The sequence below is a fragment of the Ammospiza caudacuta genome, chromosome 18 (assembly GCF_027887145.1).
Source record: "Ammospiza caudacuta isolate bAmmCau1 chromosome 18, bAmmCau1.pri, whole genome shotgun sequence".
In the NCBI taxonomy this organism is placed as follows: Eukaryota; Metazoa; Chordata; class Aves; order Passeriformes; family Passerellidae; genus Ammospiza; species Ammospiza caudacuta.
The window spans coordinates 1,956,101-1,980,990 of NC_080610.1; the positions used below are offsets into that span (position 1 = coordinate 1,956,101).

At 47.5% G+C, this 24,890-nt stretch overlaps 1 protein-coding gene across 5 annotated transcripts in view; it reads left to right on the forward strand.

Moving 5' to 3' along the window:
• AIFM3 (apoptosis inducing factor mitochondria associated 3) overlaps positions 1-24,890 on the forward strand; it is a 64,860-nt gene that overhangs the window by 28,398 nt on the left and 11,572 nt on the right. For all 5 annotated transcript variants that reach the window (XM_058816542.1, XM_058816543.1, XM_058816545.1 and 2 more), the window contains exons 3-9: positions 12,613-12,722; positions 14,044-14,153; positions 15,216-15,260; positions 16,408-16,504; positions 19,475-19,587; positions 22,427-22,513; positions 23,126-23,217. In XM_058816542.1, coding sequence (XP_058672525.1) covers positions 12,613-12,722; positions 14,044-14,153; positions 15,216-15,260; positions 16,408-16,504; positions 19,475-19,587; positions 22,427-22,513; positions 23,126-23,217 — 654 coding nt within the window. The remainder of the gene's footprint in view (positions 1-12,612; positions 12,723-14,043; positions 14,154-15,215; positions 15,261-16,407; positions 16,505-19,474; positions 19,588-22,426; positions 22,514-23,125; positions 23,218-24,890) is intronic.

A 24,890-nucleotide genomic window follows, 5' to 3' on the forward strand; every position in this document is an offset into this window, starting at 1 on the left:
TATTTCATTTGAAATGTTTTTAATAATTGCATTCTTTAATACTTCCTGGAGCCTGATGATTCTGTTTAACATAGATGTTGGGGTCTGAACTTGGCCTTTACAATTTTGGATTTTCTCAATTTCTATTGTACTTTGCCTGTTCTGTTTAGTTTCTCCCAAATCATTGTATATAGGATCTTCTAAACTTGATCCAGTTTCTTTGGGTAATTAGAAGAAAGTTGGTTTTATCATTGTAGCAGCGCAGCTGCCAGACCAGTCTCCTGACAATTTAGTGTATGCTGTAGTACTAGAGATCAAAACCAGGTGTTTAGGGCTCTCCTGAAATGTGTTATCAGTTTCTGTTGGGCATTCCCAATATTTACACAGTTCTTTCATTCTCCAAGAGAGGTTTATCTTTTTTTTCAGTACACTCATAACATTCATAAACTTCATGTTGAGTACACTTGTCTCTTTCTTTTTTCTCAACAGACTCTGATTTGTTTGGATCTCTTGGGATCCACTGGGTAGCTGAATACTTTACTGCTAAATACTTGTTACAAACCATCTTTCTTACTGTTTTTACCTTTTCTTTTGACTAGATCTACTGAGCTTGTTTCAGCAGCATCACATTCAAAGCAGAACCAGGCTTCTCCTACAGGGCACTCTCCAAGGAGTGGCTGCCTAAAAATGGCAGTATTGTGTGCTGTCCAATGCATTCTCTTTTTTTCTGATAAAGGACCAATTGGGAGAGGTTAACACAATTTTGGTTAGAACTGATGTGGACTCTAGACAAGGAGCTCACTTCTTCCTCCTCACAGAGGGGTTGGTAGCACTCACTGCACGGCTCAGCTGGGCTCCCCAGAGCACCACCAGCCATCAGAGCCATCATTACTACCCTTCCCAAGAGTCCAGTATGGGCCATCTTGCACAGCCTGCCCACCCAGCCTTGCCTCTTGGGGAATTTTACTGAGGAAAAGCTTCCAAGCTCTTTAGAGTCCCTTCTACCCATTTCTCTGGTTAAACCTCTCTCGGTCTGTTCCCTACCAATTTTGGTTTCTCTTAGGAGAGTGCTCTGTAGAGGATTAACCTGGAGTCTTTAGAACCAATTTGGGGGAACTTAACTAGAATTACTTATTTACAGTTTTAAACTTTTTACAAACTTAATTTACACACAGAACTGTCTTGAGACATTTTAAGCTATGTTAGGGCCCTGATACTAATTATTTTCCCATACAGTTCAGTCTTTTTCACTCTTCCTTCTGAGAGTCAACTTTAAATATTTTGGTCCTTTTATCACAGTATACTCAGGTGAATTAACTTATGATGTGGTCGAGTCCTGTTCAGTGCCTGGAGGTGAAAGTGATGTGGAATCTGGTCCAATGCTAGAGGGAGAAGCTGATGTCGGATCTGATCCCGTACCTGGGGATAAGACTGGCCCTTTTATTCTTGTAATGTGAGTCCAACATTTTTCTCTGGTCCGCACAGCCGAATTAGTTATGAGGAGTACCTGAAAGGGGCCTTCAAATTTAGGCATTAATGGTCCCATATTCCATGATTTTATCAAAGCCTAATCTCCTGGGTTAATGTTATGAACTTGTGTGTCAAGAGGGGAAGTTTGGGGGAGGTATCTTCTTTTCCTAAGTCCTTCCAGAGTTCTTCCAATTATCTCTAAATACTTTCTGGTAGCCTCTTCCCCTTCCAGATAGTCTCCTGTGCTATAAGGTGTTAACAAGAATGGCAGTCCAAACATCATTTCATAAGGTGAAATTCTTATGTCAGACCGAGGTCTTGTTCTGATGCACAAAAGCGCTAGGGGCAAACACTTCAGCCAATTCATTTTTGTTTCTTCAATCAATTTAGTTAATACATTTTTGAGAGTTTTGTTCATCCACTCCACCCTCCCAGAACTCTGGGGATGCCACAAAGTATGTAACCTCCATTTTATTCCTAAAGCTCCAATTATATTTTGCAATGTTTGGGACACAAAATGTGGACCTCGGTCTGAGTCTATGGTGTTCACCATTCCATACCTGGGGATAATGTTCTCTAGGATTGCTTTTGCTGTTTTCCTTCTAGTCGGGAAGGCTTCTACCAATGGGTGAGATGATCAACTATAACCATTAAGTATTTGTATCCTTGCACTGGAGGCATCTCAGTGAAATCTATCTGTATGCTTTGGAAGGGTCTCAAAGCTAATTCTCTCCCTCCAGGTGCTACTTTTCTCATGACTTTCTGGTTCACTTTTTGACAAATGACACACCCTCTTGTAATGACTTTAGCTAGGCTATATACACCTATGCATAGGTTATTTTTTAAGAAATGATCACATAGTCCTTGGACTCCCCAGTGAGTTAATTTGTGTAGTTCTGTTAGCCCTGTCCGAGCCAGTGCTTTATTTAAAAACACCCGTCCATCTGAGGTTAACCACTCTCTTTGTTGCCTTTGGAGTAACTTTAAATCTTTTACAGCCTCTAATTCTTTTTCACTAAATACAGGTTCTTCTCTTCTTTCTCCTTCTTCAGGTGTCGTTCCTGCTTTAAAAATGTTTACTGGATCCCCTGGTTCTAAAGCTGCTTCTTTTACTATCTGATCAGCTAGTCAGTTTTTTTAAACTTCAAGACTGTCTCCTCTTTGGCACCCCTTTATATGGACCACTGCTATTTCTGTAGGTTTCTGTAGAGCTTCTAATACTGCTCTGACTAGGTTCTCATGGGCTAAGCTTTTTCCCTTCGAACTTAAATATCCACGTTCCTCCCATATTTTCCCAAATGTGTGAACTATCCCATATGCATATTGGGAGTCCGTATAAATGGTTCCCTGGTCCCCCTCCAGTAAGTCCAGTCCCCTTTTCAGGGCATATATTTCACAACTTTGGACTGACCAGTTTGGGGGTAGTTTCCCTTTTTCATCAATTTGTAATGTTTCTCCATCTATAATGGCATAACCTGAAGCCCTTTTTCCATCTACTACCCTCGCAGAGCCATCTATGAACAAGATTCTTCCAGTTGCTAGAGGCTGTTCTTCTAAATCTTCTCTTACTTTTGTTTGCAGGTTAACCAATTCAAAAAAATCATGTTTTAAATTCTCTATAGGCTCTCCCATTAGGAATTGTGCTGGATTGAGGGCATTGGATGTGATAAATTCTAAGTCTTCTGTGTTCATTAGTATTATCTCATATTTTAATATCCTGGCATTGATTAGCCACTGCTGAGCCCTCTGTCTCAGTACTGCCTTAAGATCATGAGGAGTATGCACTTTAATTTTTCCTTGTAAGGTCAATTTTTGGGTCTCCTCTATCAGGATTGCAGTTGCTGCTACTGCTTGTATGTATACAAACTGGCCAGCCTCTAGCCACTGGATCTAACAATTTGGAGATGTATGCCACGGGTTTCCTGCACCCTCCCCACTCTTGAGTTAGTATACCATAGGCTATACCCCCTTCTGCACTCACAAACAGGTCAAAGCCCTTCCTGAGGTCTGGTAAGCTTAGGACCGGGGCAGAAGACAATTTGTCTTTGAGGTTCTGTAATTGTTTGTCATCTTCAGCTGTCCAAAGTAGGGGATCTGGAGCTACTAATTTATTGTATAAAAATTTTACACTCCGTGTGTATTGATCTAACCATAACTTGCAATATCCGAACAGGCCCAGGAGTTTTCTCACATCTTTTTTTGTTTTTGGGGCTGGGAGAGCTAAAATACCTGAAATTCTGTCAGGGCTTAATTTCTTATACCCCCCTCCTATTACGTGCCCCAAGTATGTTACTTCTGATTGCACAAATTGTAGTTTTTCTTGGGAAACCTTTAGTCCTTTCTCCCCCAGAAAATTCAAAAGCTTAATGCTAGTTTTTATGACCTGATCTTTTCCCTTCCCTGACACCATCAGATCATCAACATACTGCAGGATCTGCACTTCTTCTTCAGGGACAAATTGTTGCAACAAACTCTCTAAAGCTTGTCCAAAGAGATTGGGGAATTCAGTGAACCCCTGTGGTAATCGGGTCCACCTTAACTGTTGTCTCCTTTTCGTACTCAGGTCCTCCCATTCAAACCAATCCCTACATTCCAGAGGACACGCCTCCTTCAAATCTATGACAGTGAACCAAGCATGTTCTCTTGGAATTCTGCTTAGGAGACTATACGGGTTGGGCACAACTGGATGTCTGGCAATGGTTCTTTTGTTGACTTCCCTCAGATCTTGTACCAGCCTATATTTCCCTTCAGCATTCTTAACTGCCAGTATAGGGGTATTATGTGGTGACATACAGGGTTCTAAAATTCCATTTTGCAACAGTTGTTCAATGACTGTAGCAAGCCCCTTCTTTCCCCTATACTTCGGGGTTTATCTCTGCGACATCTCCTTGGGATAACTTCATCACTTGTACTACCATCCTCCCTTCTCTTGGAACAGCCCCAGCCCCCAAATGAACTTGCAGATCTCTTCCTAACAAACTTTTTTCTACCTTAGGCAGATAAATAAAATTAGCTTCACACTGTCTTGGGTTTCCAATTATTTTTACATCTTCAATCACTGATGCTCTAAATGGTTTCCCTTCAGCACCTAACACTTCACAAAATTTTCTCCCAATTTCCATACCTTTTGGTACTTTGTTGAGACAGGACTTATCTGCTCCTGTATCAACCAAAAATTCAAATTCTTCATTTAGGGGTCCCACCTCAAAGTTTATCAAGGGCTCTTCTAGATGTTGCATCGGGTCCCCTAAAGTATAGAGCCCTTGACACCCCTAATCGTCACCCCTAAGGATCCTCCCTAAATTATCTTGTTCCTGCTATTGCCACATCAAGACTGAGCTTTCTACAAAACTTCCTGACGTGTCCTGCCTCTCCACAGTAATAGCAATGTCGTTCGCTCAAAGGGACTTGAGGTCTCTCCATCCCTCTTGTCCCTGACAGTACTGGCCCATCTCTGCCTCCTCCTGGTGGTGGATTCACCCATTCCTTTGTTACCTTGGATTGTGGTATAGAATTGCTTGCCCCTGCACTTTCCCTAGCTACGGCAACCATGTTCTTAGCCTTGGCCTTTGCTTTTTCTTCCTCCCTCCTTAAATACACCTTCAATGCCTCTCTTAATAACTCATTAATGTCCTTTTCTTGCCAATCTTCAATCTTTTCCAGTTTTTTCCGTACATCTGGCCAAGACTTGGTAACAAATTGGACTTTTAGTAGCATTTGACCTTCTGGGGTGTCTGGGTCTATTCTAGAGTACAATTGGAAGTTCTGCATTGGGTGATTAGGCCAGGCAGCAGGAGCTTCATCTTTCTCTTGTGCACCCTCAAATGCCAATTGGGTATTAGTTCCTTTGGGAACTGACTCTTTGATCCCCCAAATTATCAAAGCCTTATATTCCATCATGACCTTCCTCCCCTCCTACTGATTAGGGTTCCAGCTGGGATCCATTAGTGGCAATTTCTGTTCACCTGTTGGCACCTGGGGTCCTGGACTGTTATCTTTCTCCCATATTCTTATGCCAGCCGCCCTAATCATCTGAACCTCTTCTGGGGAAAATAATATACTCAGGATGGAATTCATCTCCCCCAAGTGTAGATATTTGGACCTAGAAATTGATACACTTGGTTGGCTATGCCCACTGGGTCCTCAACTAAATGCCCCAACTCTTTCTTGAATCCTCTCACCTCAGAAGCAGTTAGGGGAGCATTCACAAAGCCAACACCACCCGCTACTCCTCCCATAGGAACCTCTCTGAGGGGAAAGAGTTTCTGTGCCTTGGAGGTCTTGGATCTGGTGCTACAGCAAGGCCCATCTTCAGATGCCAAACTACTTTGAGGGACATCTGGGTTACCCTGAACGTTCTGCCCATCAGCAGGTATATTTGCTGATAGCTGTTTACTGGGCAAGGAGGCATTTGTGTCCCAACTAGGAGGAGGTAAAGGGACAGCAATAGGAGGGGGAGAAGAGCCTCAGTGGATATTAAGTAGAGCTGGAGAAGGGGTGGAGAATGCACCAGGTGGAGTAGGCACTTGTGGTGATGCAGAAGGAACTGGAGGAGCCAAAGGGGGTGGTGAGGGAGTGGTTACTGGAGGAGATACTGGGTTTATCATAGGGGAAGCTGAAGAGGTAGAAGGAGGAATTTGAGCAGGTGGTAATGAGATGGCAGCCAGGGGAAGAATTGGACCTGCCATTTGAGGTGCCTGAGGAAGAGGATTATAAGGTGGAGGGGCAGAAGGAGGCAAATAATCCAGGGGGTCCCATCTTTTACTAATTCCATCATCCCCTCCTTCATTCGCCTCTTTCTTCTTATGTACCTTACAAATTCGCACCCCTTCATCCCCAATAGCGCTCTTTAACCAGCAAGCTACATACAATAATTGCTCAGGATCAGTATCACCTCGAGCTGTTAAATAATGATTTAATTGTTGGCACATCCACTTGTCCCTTGTCTCACACCAAGGCCATCCTCCTTGCACCTCTAATTCTGGCCAGACTTCTACATAGTAGTGGATCATCTTCACCTTATCTAATCCCTCTGTGGCCTCTATAGAATCCCATTTCTCTAACAGTTCCCCTAAGGGGCTATTGGGAGGTATATTCCTCAGTCTCTTGCCTGTGTTTTCACTATTACACCCTCCCATTTTTCAGGTCTCAACAGAAAAAGTCCCAAAGGTGCCTCTACTGGCAGGTGATCTCAAGAAAAATCTTGTTTGAGGAGCTTCAGCCTCCTCCACTGAACTTCAGATTTTTGCCTGACGCTCAAGATTTTATACTGAAACAACTGCCTTATCTCTTGATTGCCTAACTTTACCAGTATCAGGTCTTATATCTATCAGGACTTGAAAACACGAAACTCCGGCGTAAGAAGCTGGTTCGTGCCTGACTCCCCTCTGTCAGGAAAAACAACTGCCTGATTTCTAGTTTGCCTAACCTTCCAAATGTTAGGCCTCACTGTATCAGGACTTAAAAACAAACCACAGCCTCCTTCGCTGGGATTTGTGCCTGACCCCTTTGTCAGGATTTACTTTGCCTGCGGGGCTTGTGAGCTTGCCTGAACCATCCTTGGGACTTGCAATCTGCCTGACTTCCCTCTGTCAGGACTTTTGGGGGTGTGTGCCACTCGTACAACTATTCCCTCCGCACGCCCAGAGAGGGTGGGCCCTCTTTCCCCCTTGGGAGACAACTCACTCACACTAATTCCACGCACTTCCCCCTGTTCCCGGCCGGCCCCTTTGCAGGGGTACAGAAACGCGGTACTGAGGGGTCCACTCTCGCTTTGAAGGTCCGGCTGCCGGCCCTTGTCTCACTCACACACACACTTGCCCATCTCCCACTCCCGACACCGGATTTCTCACCAGTCCGGTGCTCCGGTGCTCCTCTGTGTTGCTGGTCCTGAGCCAATCTCTCTGATCCTGGTAGCCAGCTGTCCTGAGGGTCCAAGATGGCCAGCCCTGGTGTCCTCTTCAGGCGTGGCTATCCCGGATGAGCATCCCAGCTGAAATAAACAGGGCAGGAGACTTTTTCTCCTTTTAATGCCTTTATTAAAAGTGATCAGCTCAGGATTGGGCAGCTCGACAGGTCTGCAGTCTCTCCCGGGGCGACTCAGAGGAGGAGGACATGCACAGCTCTGTCCACCAAGGGCAGAGCTGGGGGTCCGGCCCTCGTGGGAGCCTTGGATGTGGTGACCCAGATGTTGAACTCCACAGCTTCTCTCTCTCTCTCTCTCTCTCTCTCTCTCTCTCTCTCTGGGTCCCGGTCTGAGAGGATTTTCTCATTCAGAGTGAGGGACAACGAAGGCCCCCAGCATCTCTGCAGGCCCAGCAATCTGCTCCTTGCGTCCACACATCACTCCAATTTCTTAACTCTATATTGTCTCGTTGTTTTGGGGGTCTTTTCAGCAGGTTTGGAGTAGTAGCTTCTCATGGCATGCTGGTTCTGAGGTTATTTTGCATGCCCCCCTCCCACATCTCGTCTTTTGTCTTCACTGTCTTGGGAGAAGAACCATTAACTTAGCCCTAGCCAGGGCCTTTACTGGTACAAAAAAGAACCATTAATGACAACAACTTGTAATTATCATAACAAGCAGGTGGCAGCAACACTGGTCTGACTGGTTTTTGTAACCTTTTTTTCCTACAGAAAAATTGGCAGAATTTTGTTTATAACAATGAAGAACATGTCTTTTACATCTAGAACTGCTGTCCATTTGTGTGCAGGTGCTTGCAGGGTGGCACTGAGACTGGCAGTGTTTGGGATGAGTCTTCCCATGTTGGCATTCAGCCACTGATAATCAATCATTAAGCGCCAATTCATGTCTGGTTTCCTCACTGGCCAAACAGGAGAATTATAGGGGGTATGTGTCCTAAATATAATACTCCTTTGTTCTAAATTTTTAATAGATTCATTTTCTATTTTTTCCACAAAATTTATTATACTCAGTTTTTGTGGGTCAGGATGACTGAAATAAACAACGGCCAGGAGACTTCTCCTGTTTAATGCCTTTATTAAAAGTGATCAGCTCAGGATTGGGCAGCTCGGCGGGGCTGCAGTCTCCCGTCCTCTCTCCCAGGGCGACTCAGAGGAGGAGGATATGCGCAGCTCTGTCTGCAAGGGGCAGAGCAGGGGGAATCCAGTCCTTGCTGGGAGCCTTTAGGGCGTGGTATTCCCGTCAGATGGTGCCCCTGCCATTCTGTCAGCTTGGTCTCACCGCCGGGGTCAATTCCCATGGTCAGGGCGAGAGGGTCCGAAGGTGTTCCGCGTCTCTGCAGGCTCCGCGCTCGGCTCCTCACGTCCAGACATCACTCCAGTCTCTCAACTCTTAGGTGGCTCGTTGTTTTTGGGGTTTCTCCGTGGGTTTGGAGTCGGGGGTTCCACAAAGCATTCTGGTCTTGGGAGTCACTTTGCATAACCCCCCCCCACCCTCTCAGGTGTCTTCACTATTCTGGGAAAGGTAAAACTTAGCCTCGGGAAGGTCCCCACCCGTTACAGTCTCAGGAGAAGGGCCATTAACTCGCCCCAGCCAGGGCTTTTACTAATACAAAAACAACCATTAACGACAACGACCCGTGATTACAATAACAAAGGCAGCAGCCCAGCAGTAGTGGTAACTTTTTCTCACAGAAAAAAATATTAACTGAATTTTTGTTCATAACAATGACCATACATTTCTGTTGTACAATTGCCAAATTTCTTTTGAGAGCACCATATCCTAAAATGTTTTCTTCATGATTTGTGATTGCAAATGTGTGTGAGGTCATTTGTTTTACCCCAGCTAGCCATAAACAGACTTTGCCAGTGGAATATATAATTCTTTGTTCTTTGAATCCTGTTAGATGGACTCTCCTTTTTTAAAGCTTAAATTTATTTTTTCAGCATCTGTGGGGGTGATTGAAGATATTTGGGCTCCTGTAGTAATTAAAAAATTCAAATATTGTTTTCTAGGTCCTACTGGTAAGTAGATATGGGGCCCATCCTTATCAGATCATTGATAGGTCAAAATGAGCTGGGACAGAAGGCCCAAAGTCCACCCAGAGGTATTTTTTTCCTTTTGTGTTTCTGTTAACTCAGAAGGACTGAGGGGGGTTTCATGTGGAGGCTTTCCATTACTTGTGTTCTCCCCATCCTTCACCACTTTGACTAAATCTGCTATCCTGCATTGGACTGTCCCCTGAGGGCATCGCAGGGGACTCCTAAGATCACTGCCATCCACACCTCCTTTTGCTCTTCTCAGAAGTAAGCAGAGTTTTGATCTTTTGTTTCTCTCAAGTAGGGTATGTTTAAAAGTCTTCACCCAGCATTCTGGACCTATCCGCATTTAAGTTTTTAGGCTCCTCTCAATAGCCTGAGTTTGCTCTCCAGAATTGCTTTCCTAGCCCATTTTCCTCGTCTGGTTCCCAAACCATACAAGAATTTAGCCCATGTGGGGATAATCACCTTCATTATGCATTACATCTGTTCTAATTTCATTTCATCACCCCACTAAATAAATTTTTATCATTGCAGGGGCACCTCTCAATAGAAGTCTTAATTAGGAGCCACCTCTGTGGAGATTGGGGTGTTTCTGTTTTCACATAAAAGCTGCCTTTGTAACAGCAGCAGAGATTTCATTAGATGACCATGTGGGTATGGAAGCTGTATCTCCTCTTCTCATAACATTTATTGCTCCTGCCCGATATGCAGCCTCATTGGTTATTGAATAGGGTTGATTGGCAAGCTCAGGTCCAATATTTAATAAGATTCCCCAGTATCTCTTAGCTTGAGTTCCATTCAGCAATATTCTAGCTTCCCCAGAGACTCACTCTCCACAAATACTTGGTTTCTGACTCCCCTGGTTTTTTTCCCATATTTTTCCTGTAGATTTGCTAGTTGCAGGGGGTCCCAGGCCATACGTTCTGTCCTTGCTCCTCCTCTGACCTCCTTGGGGTTGTTTGGACACTTTGGTCTTAATTATGTGTTCCATTTTAAAATCTGGAACTTCTTCCTCTCTAGGAGGTGAACATTCAAGTATTTCATCAGAGCTCCATTCTCCCTTATCAGCATTTTCATCAGGGCTTTCCCAAAAATCACCATCCCAATCCTCAGGTGATACTAATAATTTTCACATTTTTTCAGCACTGGGGGCTTTTTATAATATCAGTTCTAATTTTTCTTCCAAGGCTTTTGTCTTTTCCTTGAATTCTTTTAGCTGTTTCTTTAATTGGTCATCTTGATAACTGTAAAGACAGTTGTATACGTTTCCTGTCTTTTATTTCCTCTTTCAGATTATTAGTTTCTTTTATGATTTGTTCTCTCCATTGCCATGCAGCCTTTAAGCATAATCTCACTACATGACACATGATACCTCTTCCTTTTTTGTCGTCCAGTGATCCCTTTTTTATTTAATTCTCTTGTATCCTTTCCCACTCATACCAATTGTTCACTGACCAAGGATTATCAGTGTCAATGTGTGTCCTCTGCTGCCATAAATATTCTGTTAAGCCTTTTGTCTCTTTCCCAAAATTATTTTTCCTCCTGCTGACTATGTCAATTTGTCATGGTGGAGTGGGAATTTCAGACAAAGTTTGTGAGAGAAGCTGTTGTTGAGTCATGAGGTGCAGAAAGGACTCCCTGCCTTTCCAAACTCCTTCTCTAAGAGAAGGCTTGGTGTGGCTGGATCCAATCCCAACACTCATTGCCAACAGTTTAAGTCTAAGGAATTACAAAGGTGTGACTGAACCTTTGTACAACTTTGTTCTGCAGGGATAGGGATGGCAAACCAGATATACTTGTATAAAAAGAAATTATTTATTATGATAAACGATTAGACAAAAATATCTTAATCAGAATTATGTACTATACACGATAAAAGCTAAAACTAATAGTAGAGTAGAACAGAGTATATGAAAGTAATTTTATTAAAGCTGGAAAAGCCCATGATTATGAAATAGAGATTGATGTCACTCACCCAGACCAAGTGTGGGCAAATCTCCTTTGCTCACTCTTGAGAAGTGACCTTGAAGGGTGTCCCCACCCCAGGGAGGAATCTCCACACGCACTCCAAGAAGGGATATGTTAGAAGAACCTGCTATTTGTAAGGGGCAGGACTTTTAGAGTAAAAAGTGATTGTCAGTCAGGTATCTGCAGGCCAGCTTTTTCAGCTTAGCATTTTTAGGTAAGGATAATTCACCATATCTGCCCCATCTTCCTCTTGCTATCAGAATGATTAACTTTGGGGTTGATAAGTCAGACTGGATTTAGCATAATTCAAGACCAAAAGCAGTGTGACACCCCCTCTCAGTTCACCACTCACAGCTTTGCAAAACTGGGTGTTGTTTGATTTGTCTTACCCTATTCCAGGCAGAGCATCCTGCTACTCAAATTATAAAAACTTCTTTCTTATATGTAGTCTAATCTGATCCCTTTTTGTTTAACAATGTTCCTCCTTGTTCTGTGAGCAACTGTGAGGTTTCAAAGAGAACCTGAACCCCTCCACAGGAATGGCTTGAGGGTTTGCTGGCTCCTCTGCAGAGCAGAGCTGAACCCAGCAGAGCTGGGGCCAGGAGCCTGGTGCTGCTGGGAGGTCACTGTGTGAGCTCTACTCTGCAAAAGCAGCTGAGGAGAACATCAAGAGGGTCACACAGAGGAGCCTGCTGTCCTGAGGGATTTATCAGGAAAAGTGACCCTGGGACTGGCCAGGACCAGAGCAAAAACCCTGAGGTGTGGGAGGTAGACCCCAAAGTTCAGAGTCACCTCTCCGTGTTTTCAGCTCTGGAAGATGTTGTGTTTGGTTTGAAAAACTGACACAAGCCTGGCAGGGGGCTGCTGAGCTGCTGGGGCCAGGAGGGGAGCTGATGTCCCAGTAAAACAAGTTTGGTTTCTTGCTCCCACTGCCAGCTCCCCCAGCAGCTGGGGAGGTGTTTTGAGCTGCCTTTTGGCACAATGATGGATAAATTAGATGCTGCCACTGAATGGCCCAGCTTGGATGTGCCCCAGTCTGGGACAGCAGAGCCACCTGCAAAGCTGGCTTGGTGACAAGGAATGACCTACATCTGTAATCACCTGAAGCCAGTAATGAGCAGGTTGAAGGAGGAGGGGAGCCTGGTGGGACTGGGGCTGGATTGTAGGGTGGAGCGGTGGCATCTGCTGTGAGGTGGATGCTGTGCCATCTGTTTCCATATTCCTCCTGTCCAGGATGCGGGAAGTGGACCTGGGCTGCGGGAAGGCTCTGCTCATCAAGGAGAGTGGGGAGTTCCACGCCGTGGGACACAAGTGTCCCCACTATGGGGCTCCGCTGGTCAAAGGTCAGTCTGCTTCATGTCCTGGAGAGCAACCAAGGGCATCACAGGACAAAGGACAGCCCCCTGATGTGCTGCCCAGCATGCAGCAGCACTGCACTGCACTCTCAGCATCACCGGGGCATCTTCTGGCTGGGGAAGGCATGAGAGCAAGCTGCAGTTGCACAGAACTCCCCAGAGCACTTTGCCAGCTCTGGTTTGCAGCTGCCACTGCTGATCACAGGGCTGGGGCTTCTTCTCATTAAGGGGAAAGAGGACACTCTTTGGGCTGATGGGATCCTTTCAGGAGCAAAAAGAGTATTGCTCATGTTATTGACTGAAGTGGGATGAAGTAGAGTGGTTTCCCATCTTGGCATCTAAAAATATGCATCCTGGCACTTTGTCAGCACAGGCTTCAGACAGGTCTCTGCCCCGAGCCTAAGCAACGGCAGCAGTCTGTGTGCTGACATACATCACCAAAACTGGGGGTGGGAGGGGGTTTTGCTGGAGCTGTGATCCTGGGGAACACACTGAGTGTCTTCTGGATGTGCTGGATGTAGCAGCCTGGGATGGGCCTCTTGCTGGGCAGGGCAGAGGAGCCCCACGCTGCCCTGGAGGTGAGAGCTCACCGCCCTTTCAGAGACCTGTGGTGCATTCCTCAGACTGGCTGTCACACAGGGATCCCTCTGGGCATCTGCTGCAGCTGCAGGGGGGCTGCCCCTGTGCCCCACCCATGGTGCTGATGAGATGTGTCACTGCCGTGCCTCAGCAAGCAGAGACACAAGCTCAAGACCAGTCCATGGCTGCATGGTGGCCTATTCCCTGCCCTGGCACTGTAGCAGGGAAAGCTGAAATCCAAGGAAGCAGCCTCTGAACCAACACCTAGAGAAATGAGCACATGGCTTTGGGCATGCCTGTGCTTCCCAGTGTGTGCAGATGCCTTGCTGTGCCAGGGTCTGCTCTGAAACATGTGCACTCTAAATCAATGATGCTCTGCTTGAGGCACCACTCGTTCTGGGTAATAGTGGGGCTTTTAAGAATGACCATGAGACTCTGGGGATGGCAGCCCCATCCTGGCTGGAAAGTGAAGTTATATCCCAGAGCAAACAGCTTTGGAACTGCGCCCAGAGCTACTGGAGGGCCCTGCCTTCCAGGGCATTTTAGAAGGAATTGCTCATAGAGGATCCCAGCTGGTCCCAAACATGCCCAGTGTGCATGCTGAGAAAACTCCACTGTTGCCCATCCAGTTTCACATCAGTTGCCACGTGTCCTGTAGGAGAGGTGCATCTCACAGGAGGGGAGGCAGCTGCAGGGCAGCACCAACCCTGCTCTGCCCTCTTCCCTGCAGGGGTTTTGTCCAAAGGAAGAGTCCGCTGTCCCTGGCATGGAGCTTGCTTCAACATCGGCACGGGTGACATTGAGGACTTCCCTGGCTTGGATAGTTTACCCAGGTTCCAGGTGAGATCCTTGTCCTTGCAGCAGAGGAAACCATAGAATCATGGAATGGTCTGGGTTGGAAGGGACCTTAAGGCTTACCTCATTCCACCCCTTGAACACCTTGCACTGTCCCAGGCTGCTCCAAGCCCTCTTCAGCCTGGTCTGCAACACCTCCAGGAGTGGGGCAGCTACAGCTGCTCTGGGCACCCTGTGCCAGGGCTTCCCCACCCTCACAGAGAACAATTCCTAATTCCCAATATCCCATCCATCCCTGCCCTCTGGCAGTGGGAGCCATTCCCCCTTGTGCTGTCACTGCAGCCCCTTGTCCAAAGTCCTTCTCCTGCTCCCTTGGAGCCCCTTTAGGCCCTGCAAGGGGCTCTGAGCTCTCCCTGGAGCCTTCTCTTCTCCCTGTGAACAATCACAGTCTGCCTCAGGGCTGCTCTCGATTCCTGCATCCCTCAGCCTGGACAGGTAAGGCAGATTGCTCACATCTAGCTGCAGCAGCTTGCATTTGCCCTTATTGAAACCTTATAAGATTCCCATGTGGTCACTTCTCCAGCCTGGCCACATTCCTCTGCATGGATCCCTTCCCTCTAGAGCATCAACCACACCACTCAGTTCCGTGTCACCTACAAAATGACTCTTTTAATTGGGATAAGCAACGTTCTGTATGGCACGGAGCAAATATTTTCCAAGGATGTGCTGGTGTCATCAGTGGAGAGCAGCTCCCTCCCCCCTGAAGCTCCCTTGCACCCACCCATAGGCATCAGGTACCTCCTGGGAACCTGGGAGTCCCCAGTCTGGGAGGTCTCTGGAGCAGGAGTGGGGTGGCAATGAGAAACCATGTGTAAGATTTGGGCAGGGATCAGATTGCACACGGAGCGTCGGTGTGGGGTTGATCCGAGGCAGGAGATCCCACAGCCTCGAGCTGGGATGAGCCCTGCCATGGCCTGAGCTGCTCCTGCAGGTGACCTCGTGTGTCCACAAAGCTCTCCACACTCGTGCCTTCACCCCTGCTCCTCAGCTGTTGCCCTGAGGGAACCCTTGCTGCTCTGCAAACCAGCACTGTTCTGTCACCCTCAGGTGAAGATTGAGAAGGAGAAGGTATACATCCGAGCAAGCAAGCAGGTGAGGGGCCACTGGCATCCAAAAATCAAGGCAAATGCTTTCATTTTTTGCTGTATGTGCATGGGCGGTGGTGGGGGGGATGCTTCTCTTTGATCCTCTGGCCTGGGCAGAGTAATGTGTGAGTATCCAATTTATGGAGAGATGTTGGGTCCCCCTTGCACCCAGCCTCCCTGCAGCTGCTGGACACCTGGCCTGGGCTCTCCACACTCTCAGGCCTTACAGGTGTTTGTCCTGCACTTTTCCTGTGTTTCCTTAAGCTCAGAGCGATTTTTAATTTAGCAGGCCCATGGGGAGAGGCCTCTTCCACCTTCTAGCCTTTTGGCATGGTAATGGAAGAGACCACTTGTGCTTCCTCCTGAGCCCACACCTCAGCTCCTGCTGGAGAGGAACCTGATGCAGGGGTAGAAAGGGCTCTCCCGCCCTGATGGAATGCAGAATGAAGCCCATTCAGGCCACTACCATCTTTCTTTCCATGAAAAGCCTTCTTTTGATGCATGGTTGTATGTCCACGTGTGCAAATCCAGTGGCTCAGAACCCCAATGGGCCCTTAGAGCACTTGGGTTAGATCCAGAGATGTCACCTGAACAGCAGCACTCCAGCTGATTTGGGGGTGTGATGAGGGGAAACTGAGTCTCTTTGCTCCATCAGGAGCAGATTTTGGCCCCTAATGCCTGGGAACAGGGGGTCTGTGCAGCAGGGCTGCCCTGGCACAGGTCCATGCCTGTGCTCTGGTGGGTTGAACGAGTCCATCAGCTTTGGATATCAGGTGCACAAGCTCTGCTCAGGTTCAGGATAAAATTGCTGACAGAGTTTCTTCATTTTTGCCTCACCTTTGGTGCAGAATTGCACAAGGACACCTGCTTTTTCTATTGCCCCACCACCACCCCAGCTCTGAGTAGGCGCATGCCTTTGCAGAAGATGATGGATTTGTTTTACTTTTGTACCTTGTAAGGGGCAGTGCACTGGACATTGGAGTGGTATTTGCATGAGCAGGGGTTTGGAGGTTCAGTGCAAGGGTGTTGTTGTTCCCTTCCTATCCAAGCTGGTTTACGACACTGCTGCGGTTGTCCCCATCCCTGCCTGCCTGCCCAGGGTAATTCTGAATAAAGATAATTGCTTTTCTTCTTTTCTTTTGGTGGTGACACAGGCTCTTCAGACACAGAGGAGGACAAAGATGATGGCAAAGTGCATCTCCTTGAGCAACTACAACCTGAGCAGCACCAATGTGCTGATCATTGGTGCAGGTAAGGGTGACATGCTGGGGTCACTGTGTGTGCCCTCCCAGGCAGGGATGCATGGAGGGGGTGTCTGTGTCCCCTGCACCCTCTAACCATCACCCTCTTGCATTCCTCCCTGTGCAAAGGGTCACACCAGAAGGTCATTCTGAACTTTTTTGTACTACATGCTAGTGGTCCAAAGATGTCCTGTGGTCCAGTCTGTGGAGCTTTACAGTTCCCCGTTGCCATGCTTTGGAGTGAACCCTGAATTCTCTTCCTGCTACTCCCTTCCCAGTTACATTAGCAACCCCTGATTTCCACAGATGATGAGTGTAAAGTCTTTTCAGGTCCCTGTGGTGTTGATACACCTTTTTCTCTTGGACCTTGCACATCACCATCTCATCCCATTGCACCTCCAAAGTTCTCACCTCAAGATGCTTCTCTGAAGATAAAAGTTCTTCCACCTTGCCAGCAAATGTCCCTTCCCTTCCCTTCCCTTCCCTTCCCTTCCCTTCCCTTCCCTTCCCTTCCCTTCCCTTCCCTTCCCTTCCCTTCCCTTCCCTTCCCTTCCCTTCCCTTCCCTTCCCTTCCCTTCCCTTCCCTTCCCTTCCCTTCCCTTCCCTTCCCTTCCCTTCCCTTCCCTTCCCTTCCCTTCCCTTCCCTTCCCTTCCCTTCCCTTCCCTTCCCTTCCCTTCCCTTCCCTTCCCTTCCCTTCCCTTCCCTTCCCTTCCCTTCCCTTCCCTTCCCTTCCCTTCCCTTCCCTTCCCTTCCCTTCCCTTCCCTTCCCTTCCCTTCCCTTCCCTTCCCTTCCCTTCCCTTCCCTTCCCTTCCCTTCCCTTCCCTTCCCTTCCCTTCCCTTCCCTTCCCTTCCCTTCCCTTCCCTTCCCTTCCCTTCCCTTCCCTTCCCCCAGATCCATTTCAGTGTTGGATGAGGTGAAGTGTCTCTGCCAAGTTTTGGAATGGGTTGGGTGCCAAGGCTGGGCCGTGTTGGGGTGAAATGGAGGGTGGGAGGAGGACAGGAGCTTCTGTTCCTGGGTCTGGGAGGAAACATCTGCTCCTGGCACATGGGTTGTTCTCACTTGAGTCTCGAGGTCACCAGATCCAAGCTGGATATTGGATCATCAAATTGGGATCACCTAAGGTGCATCTCACAGTCTGAGCAGAGGGGAAAACCAGCTTGACTGGCTTTTCCCGTGTTGCTGGGTGACATTTTTCCCTTCTTTGTGCCCTTGCTGATTGTTGACTGAATGCCAGGGTGGGACATACTGCTCCCTGAGGTCAGCTGGAATGTCCTGGTGTGAGGCAGGTCTGGACAGTTATCACAATCCTCAGCAAGGTCACTCCACAGACAACATCTGCCATGGCTAAAGAAACTTTCTCAGGCTTTACGAGATAAATTTATAGGTCTATTAAAGAGCAGAGTCTATTCTGGTGGACACCAAAGGAGATTTCAAAGCTGTATTTGTGGGAAAGTGTTGGGGAAAGACTCCAGTCCAGCTGTGCCCAGCAGAGCTGAGAGCAATTGACTGCAGTCCCTTGCTCATGTGAGGGTCATCCTGACATCAGCACAGCATCAGCTCTGGCTCAGGATGCTCCTGGCAGCATCCACAGGATGTCCACCTGCCTGTCTCTTCTTCCACTGTCTCCCAGCTCCATCAGTGGGAGTGTCTTGTTGATGGACCAAACCATATGGTCCAGGTCCATCTTCTCTCGGTGGTGTTACAGAATTTGTGGCCCTAAAAACACTTGTCATGGAGTGAGGCTTCCTTGGCTGAGAAGAGACTCCCGACTTCTCACCTGAGCTCTCCAATCTCACCAGTTCTCACCAGGGAAGAAGGGATGTGCCAGCCAGGCTGCCTGGCTGCAGTGGGACAGATGTCCGAAGGCAGTTTTTGTTTGATTTAATGAGTTTTTTTCTGTGATTGAAACAAGTGAACAAAAAACCCCTTAAAGAAATAGATGGAGAATGGTCTGCAGTGAGTCACACAACCAACACCTTGTCCATGGAGGGGGGAGGACTTCCTACTCTCTGTGCTTGGCCATAAATTTACCAGGAGCAAGGTGTGCAGACCCTTCTCTGACTAGAGAAGTCTAAGGTTCTAAGTGGCTGCTTATGGCTTGGAGTTTGTCAGAGTTTGTAGGCTTTAGCAAAGCTCCTCAGGTGTGCTCTTTGTGTGCTTGTGACAGTTTAGGGACAGACAAGAGGATTAATGTCATGGTCCATAGACAGAGCGTCCCTTATGCTGCCTCATGCATCTGCTCCAACTGGCCTCCCGTGAGAGCTGTTTGAGTTAGGAGAGGCTGTGAGGTTAGGGTTAGGGTTAGGGTTAGGGTTAGGGTTAGGGTTAGGGTTAGGGTTAGGGTTGGTTTGGGGTTGGGGCTGGGGCTGGGGTTGGGGTTAGGGTTAGGGTTAGGGTTAGGATTAGGGTTAGGGTTAGGGTCAGGGTCAGGGTCAGTGTTAGGGTGAGGGTTAGGGTTAGGGTTTAGGGTTAGGGTTAGGGTCAGGGTCAGTGTTAGGGTTAGGGTCAGGGTCAGGGTCAGGGTCAGGGTCAGTGTTAGGGTTAGGGTTAGGGTTAGTGTTAGGGTTAGGGCTAGGGTTAGGGTTAGGATTAGGGTTAGGGTTAGGGTTAGGATTAGGGTTAGGGTTAGGGTTAGGGTCAGGGTCAGGGTCAGGGTCAGTGTTAGCGTTAGGGTTAGGGCTGCTGTGAGGTGAGGCCAGGGCTGCTGGAGGTTGTGGTTTTGGGTTTGGGAGTTAGGGGTTAGGGTTAGGGTTAGGGTTTAGGGTTAGGGTTAGGGTTAGGGTTAGGGTTAGTGTTAGGGTTAGGGTCAGGGTCAGGGTCAGGGTCAGTGTTAGGGTTAGGGTTAGGGCTGCTGTGAGGTGAGGCCAGGGCTGCTGGAGGTTGTGGTTTTGGGTTTGGGAGTCAGCCCCAGCGTGTTTGGCAGCAGACGCGTCCCAGGGCCACACACACAGCTGTCACTGTTCTCCTTCTCCCTCAGGGGCCGCTGGGCTGGTCTGTGCAGAGACCTTGCGCCAGGAGGGTTTCTCTGACCGGATTGTGATGTGCACCATGGACAGACACTTGCCCTATGACAGACCAAAGCTCAGTAAGGTTTGTATCACTCTGGACATGCCACAGTTCCCCAGTTATAAAATTTGCTCCTCAATTTTAAAATTTGCTCTAGGGCCTTTCCTCACTATTATTCATTGCAGCAGCAAGGTTCTGTTTCATTAGTCTCTTTATTAGTCTCTCTTTCCCTTGAATTTTCTTCCCTCTTTGTGACTGAAATATGAAACACAAAAAAGGAGTTGTTCAAGCTGAATTAAGATTACTCCAGCAGAAAAACAAAGGTATTCTTCCTTGTGTGGGTGGGCAGGCCCTGGCACTGGTTACCCAGAGCAGCTGTGGCTTCCTTTGGATCCCTAGAAGTGTTCAAGGCCATGCTGGACATTGGAGCTTGGAGTAATCTGACCTAGTGGAAGATATCCCTGCAAATTGAAATGAGATGAGCCTTTAGTCCCTTGCAACCCAAACCATTCCATGATTCTTCCATGGATGAAGTGGTAGCTCTCTTAGCCAGCTTGTACCTGGATGGGTCTTCTTAAAGTGTTTCTGGATGAAAAATATTTAAGGCAATGAAATGGAGCTTGTGGAAAAATGGTGTTGTCCACCAGAGTTTTTATTAGTGTCTGTTTCTTGCTGCCCAGGGATGCTCTGTGCCATAATTATGATGATTCTCAGCTGTCATCACAGCTTGATAACTTGATGGAAGTGCAAAGGTTGTTTTTTCTGACACACATCACATTTTGCATTCCAGTTTATAGACACAGGATGGTCTTTAATCAGATTGTTTTGCTGCTGATTTCTGAGCCTTCTTTGATGTCAGGCAGCAGCTCAAGTTAGACAGCAGCATTTGACCTTGGAGCCTGAAGATAACATAAGGTGAACTGTGTGTTCATCCTCGTGGCAGGAATGCTTACCCATGGGGACTATTACAATCATACCACCTTCCAGCACCCAAAAAAAGGGATTTTCAAAGACAGGCAAACATGCACATGACTTTTTGGGAGCATTCAGGCCATTTCTGTGCTTCTGTGAGTCCTGCCTGGGGTGAAGAGCAGCTGCCTGTGACCTGCATCCAGGCATCACAGGGGTTGTGCTGAGCAGCTGGGAGAATCTGAGAGTCCCTCTCCCAGCCAGACAGCTCTTCCACACACTCATCCCCATGGTTGAGTCTTAGACTGGCTCTTCTTCTTGCTGTTAAATAGTAAGAACATTCCACATGGCAGAGATGTTGTACATGCTTTGTTAAATCCTCCACTGAACACCTCTGGCAGTAGTTGCTTTTGAAAGGTACACAAAGCCCATGGAAGAGAAGGCAGAATTTTTAGGAAGGGGGTAGGAAAAATGGAATTTTTCTTAATCCTATTGTGTGTGGGACTGCACCTGTACAAGCTACTGGAGGAGTACCACTGCTAGCTCTGTAAGCAGCAGAGCTCTTGCTCCCTGAAACTGCAGCAGTGCCCTTCCTCTGCCCTGCCGAATGCCTGTTATCAGTGTATCCCCAGGTTCTGCTGAGCTGTTTCCCTTTGTGTCCTTTGGACCATGACCAGTGTGTTGCCACATCTCTGTTACTGTCCCCAGAGCACCAAGCAGCAGCAAAAGGTATGGTGGTTGTGGATTGTTGTGCTTTGCCCTTCCTGCACACTGTCACAGAGGGGTCAGGTGTTTCTCTCTGTAAATGTGGAGTATTCAAAGAATTTGCAGTAAAACCTGTATGACCCCGCCCCTGCCTCAAGTCGTGTGACAGCACTCTCTCCTGAGCAGAGCGTTGTCTGAAGTCAGAGTGAGGTCTTGTTCTTGTTGGGCTTGTTCCAGCCCCTGACCAGGCCACCTCCAGGGAGAAGGATCTTGCACATCCGTCTCCATGGGCAAAGAGGAAAGCCCTTGATTCCTGCATCCTCTGTCCCTCCTGGGTCAAACCCAAACACCATCCCTGTGTGGCATGAGTGGATGCTGCTGCTGGCACTGTGTGAACTCTAGCAGGGCTTGACCATGGCATCCCTGCCTGTTCTGCCACGCTGCAGGCAGAGAGGGGCACACGGGCAGGGAGCAGCCTGCACACCCAGCTTGGCCACTCGATGCTCAGCTTGTTCTCAGCCTGAGTCTGAGCTTGTGTCCACTGAGTCAGGAGGAGAGATGAGCTCAGGCTCAACACTGTCTGTAAAGATGTACATCTCGCTGCAGTGACCAGGGAGGGCTGGGAAAAGCATGAACCTTTGTCTTGCAGCTCAAGATGTGCAGATATGGGCCCCACCCCCTTGCTTCAGCGTTGGATGGAACTTGTGCAGCATAACTTGGGTGCTTTTGAAAGTGAATCCTTGTGTGTTAATGCTGCTTGTTCTTACTGCTCTTCTAGCTTCCATTTGCCCTAGTAGCTGGCTGTTTTCCAAATACTCATAGAATGGTTTGAGTTGGAAGGGGCTTCTAAAGGTCATCCTGTGCCACTCCCCCTGCTGTGGTTTTTACTCTTGTTACCAGACCAGGTTTTGCTCTAGTCCAGCACTTTCAGGGATGTGGCAGCCACAGCTTCCCTGAGCAACCTCTTCCAGGGCCGCACCACCTGTGTTGTAAAATGAATCTTTTCTCTTGCTCCTGTGAACCTGTGTGTACTGGGAGGGGTTGCAGTTATGTCTGCTGACACTCTGAAGCACTTGCTGTAATCTTGCCATCGCTGCTCAACACCAGCCCCACGCCAAACCAGCAGAGAAGGCACCAGAGCACAGGCCAGCCTCTTGTGACAATTCCTACTTGAACAGGCTTTCATTCCAGCCCTGTAGAACCATTCCCTTAGCCCATGCAGCAAGTGCTGACCTGTGCTGGTAGCAGCCATTTCTCTACTCACCTGTTCAATCCACAGCAGCTGACAGAAAAATGGCTTTTTTTGCAGTCAATGGATTCCCACCCTGAGCAGATTGCCCTGCGCCCCAAGGAGTTCTTCTGCACCTATGACATTGAAGTCCTGACTGAAATGCAGGTAAGGGGAGTCCTGTGTGTGCCTGAAGGAAAGTACTAGTATGCAAGGGCTGTTTTTAGGGAATGTGGCCACTGTCTCTGTTCTTGGCTCACTGGATGCAACTGTATGAATGTTGGGTCTCCCAAAATCCCCCTCTTTTTGCCCAGTAGTGCAGGTTGCCTGTGCTTGTTCAAAACACAGCTCCTGTGTTCAAAACACAATGCTCCTGTGGGAGGAAGGGCACTCTGGGTGTGACCATGATGTGGCTCTCTGGTGACCATGATGTGTTACCTGCCATTCCTCATGTGGATCTGGGGAGCCAGGTGCTGTCTGATAAGGATAATCAGCCTTCAAACAGTGCAGGCAATGATGGCTTAAATATTTCTCCCCATTATTTTATTTATATTGGGAGACCTTCAAGGATTTGTGAGAATGCAATTAGGAATATTTAAGGTGTGGGTTGGCCAAGCTGTGGACATGGTGGGGCAGAAACTAACAGACTAACTAAAAGCAACCAACTAACTAACTAAAACTGACATGGAGGACTAAAACCTGGCAGACGAGTTGATTGGGCTGGGACCTCGGTGAAAATCTGGGATTTCTTCCCTTAACGTTATTTAGGAATGATTTTAGGTGGCGGCTGTGGATGTCAAGAGCAAGATAGCTGTGTTCAAGGATGGGTTTAAGATGGAGTACAACAAGCTGCTGATAGCAACGGGAAACACGTAAGCTTCAGACAAACATCTCAAAGATCAAGAGAAACTGTTTTATCTGAGAATGTGAGGACCTGGGGATAAGGGATGAAATGTGGCAGGTGAATTTAAACACTGGATTTGTTGGAGTATGGAAAAGTCAAGGAACACAAAAGATATTGGAAATATCTGTATGTATCCACATCTATATATCATCATCTATATATTTAATACATATGTACATCACGTATTATAGAATCACAGAATCACAGGATGGTTTGTATTGGAAGAGATCTTAAAATTCATCCAGATGCACCCCTGCTGTGGACAGGGAACACTTTCCACTAAACCAAGTTGCCTCAAGCCCCATCTAACCTGGTCTTGGATCCTTCCAGGGGTGATACCAGGACCTTGAACATATCTTCTTTAACAAAAGCTCCAAAGTGGAAGTATCCTAATTCTTTTAGAGAGCATTTTTGCCACATTGTTTTTCTTTTCACTCCTTGATAACACTCAACCCTGACAACCAGATAATTCATCCCTCTGAATTTCCATTTTTCATTTTCTGCCAACCTTTAAGATCTTTTTCGGCAATTAAGGTTTAACACTTTGCAATTGCAGCCTTAATTAGGTGTTGCTGTTGCCCCATTCTAACAGACCCTTTGGGAGCCTTGACCCCAGAATAGGAATTTTCAGGACTGGACCTGGTCCAGCCATAGGGAAAGGTGGTATTGATGTGCTGGCATGCTGAGCATCACTCTGGATTGCTGTTGTCACTTGTGCCCTGGAAGTAGTGGGTCAGTTTGTTTTTGATTGGAGGTTTATCAAAATCGGCAGTTTAAGCTGAAAATGAGGCATCCTAACTCTCCTTCCTTGTGTTCCTTACATCAAGCCATAAAATGAAGTAGGAGAAATACAGCCCCTGCATAATTTACCATCTGGGGAAGGAATGCTGTAGATCAGCCAAAACAGGGACTCACGTTGGAAATCAAAGTGCCACCCGTCATAGCCAGTGCCACAAGGTGTGAATAGCTGGTGCTAGGGTGTACAGGATCACAGCCAAATGCCATGTGCACCAGCCACCCAATTAGGTTCAGAAGAGGATTAAACCTTTGGCAATAATTTCAAAATCCTCATGCACAAGCTCCAGGTACACTGGCTTTTTTAGGGTACCTAAATGATATAGGCCCTTCTGTCCTGTTTCCAGATGTGAGTCAGTTATGCAGGGGCCAGATATTTAAAAATATATGGGCTGCAGTAAGTGCCTGGGGAGGGCACAGTTAAGCTGCTACAGCATCAGCAGTGTGCCCTTGGGAATGGAGAGTGTAGCCTACATCTGCAGAGCCTTATCAAACTGTCAATATCTGGCTCCAAAGTACTACTGGAGGCCAGAGTGAGTTTTCTGTGTCCCATTAAGTTTCTAAAAAATTTGTGACATGCCAATAATTGAGCATAGGCTTGTAAAGCAATGCCTATCCTGTGCTGGCTGCACTACCCCAGCCAGGAGCTCCCCTGGACCTGTGGGTACACCAGTCCATGATGGGGTCTGGGGTGGCTGCTCAGCATCCCCTGCTCCACCACTGGCCACCAGCATCTGGGTTTTTCCATGTAATGTCTCCAGCCCAGAGAAAGGTGAAAAAAGGAAATTTGGGAATGTTCTTGGAGCCCCGGGAGGAGTGTCTGCAGTCCTGACTGGGCACTGAACC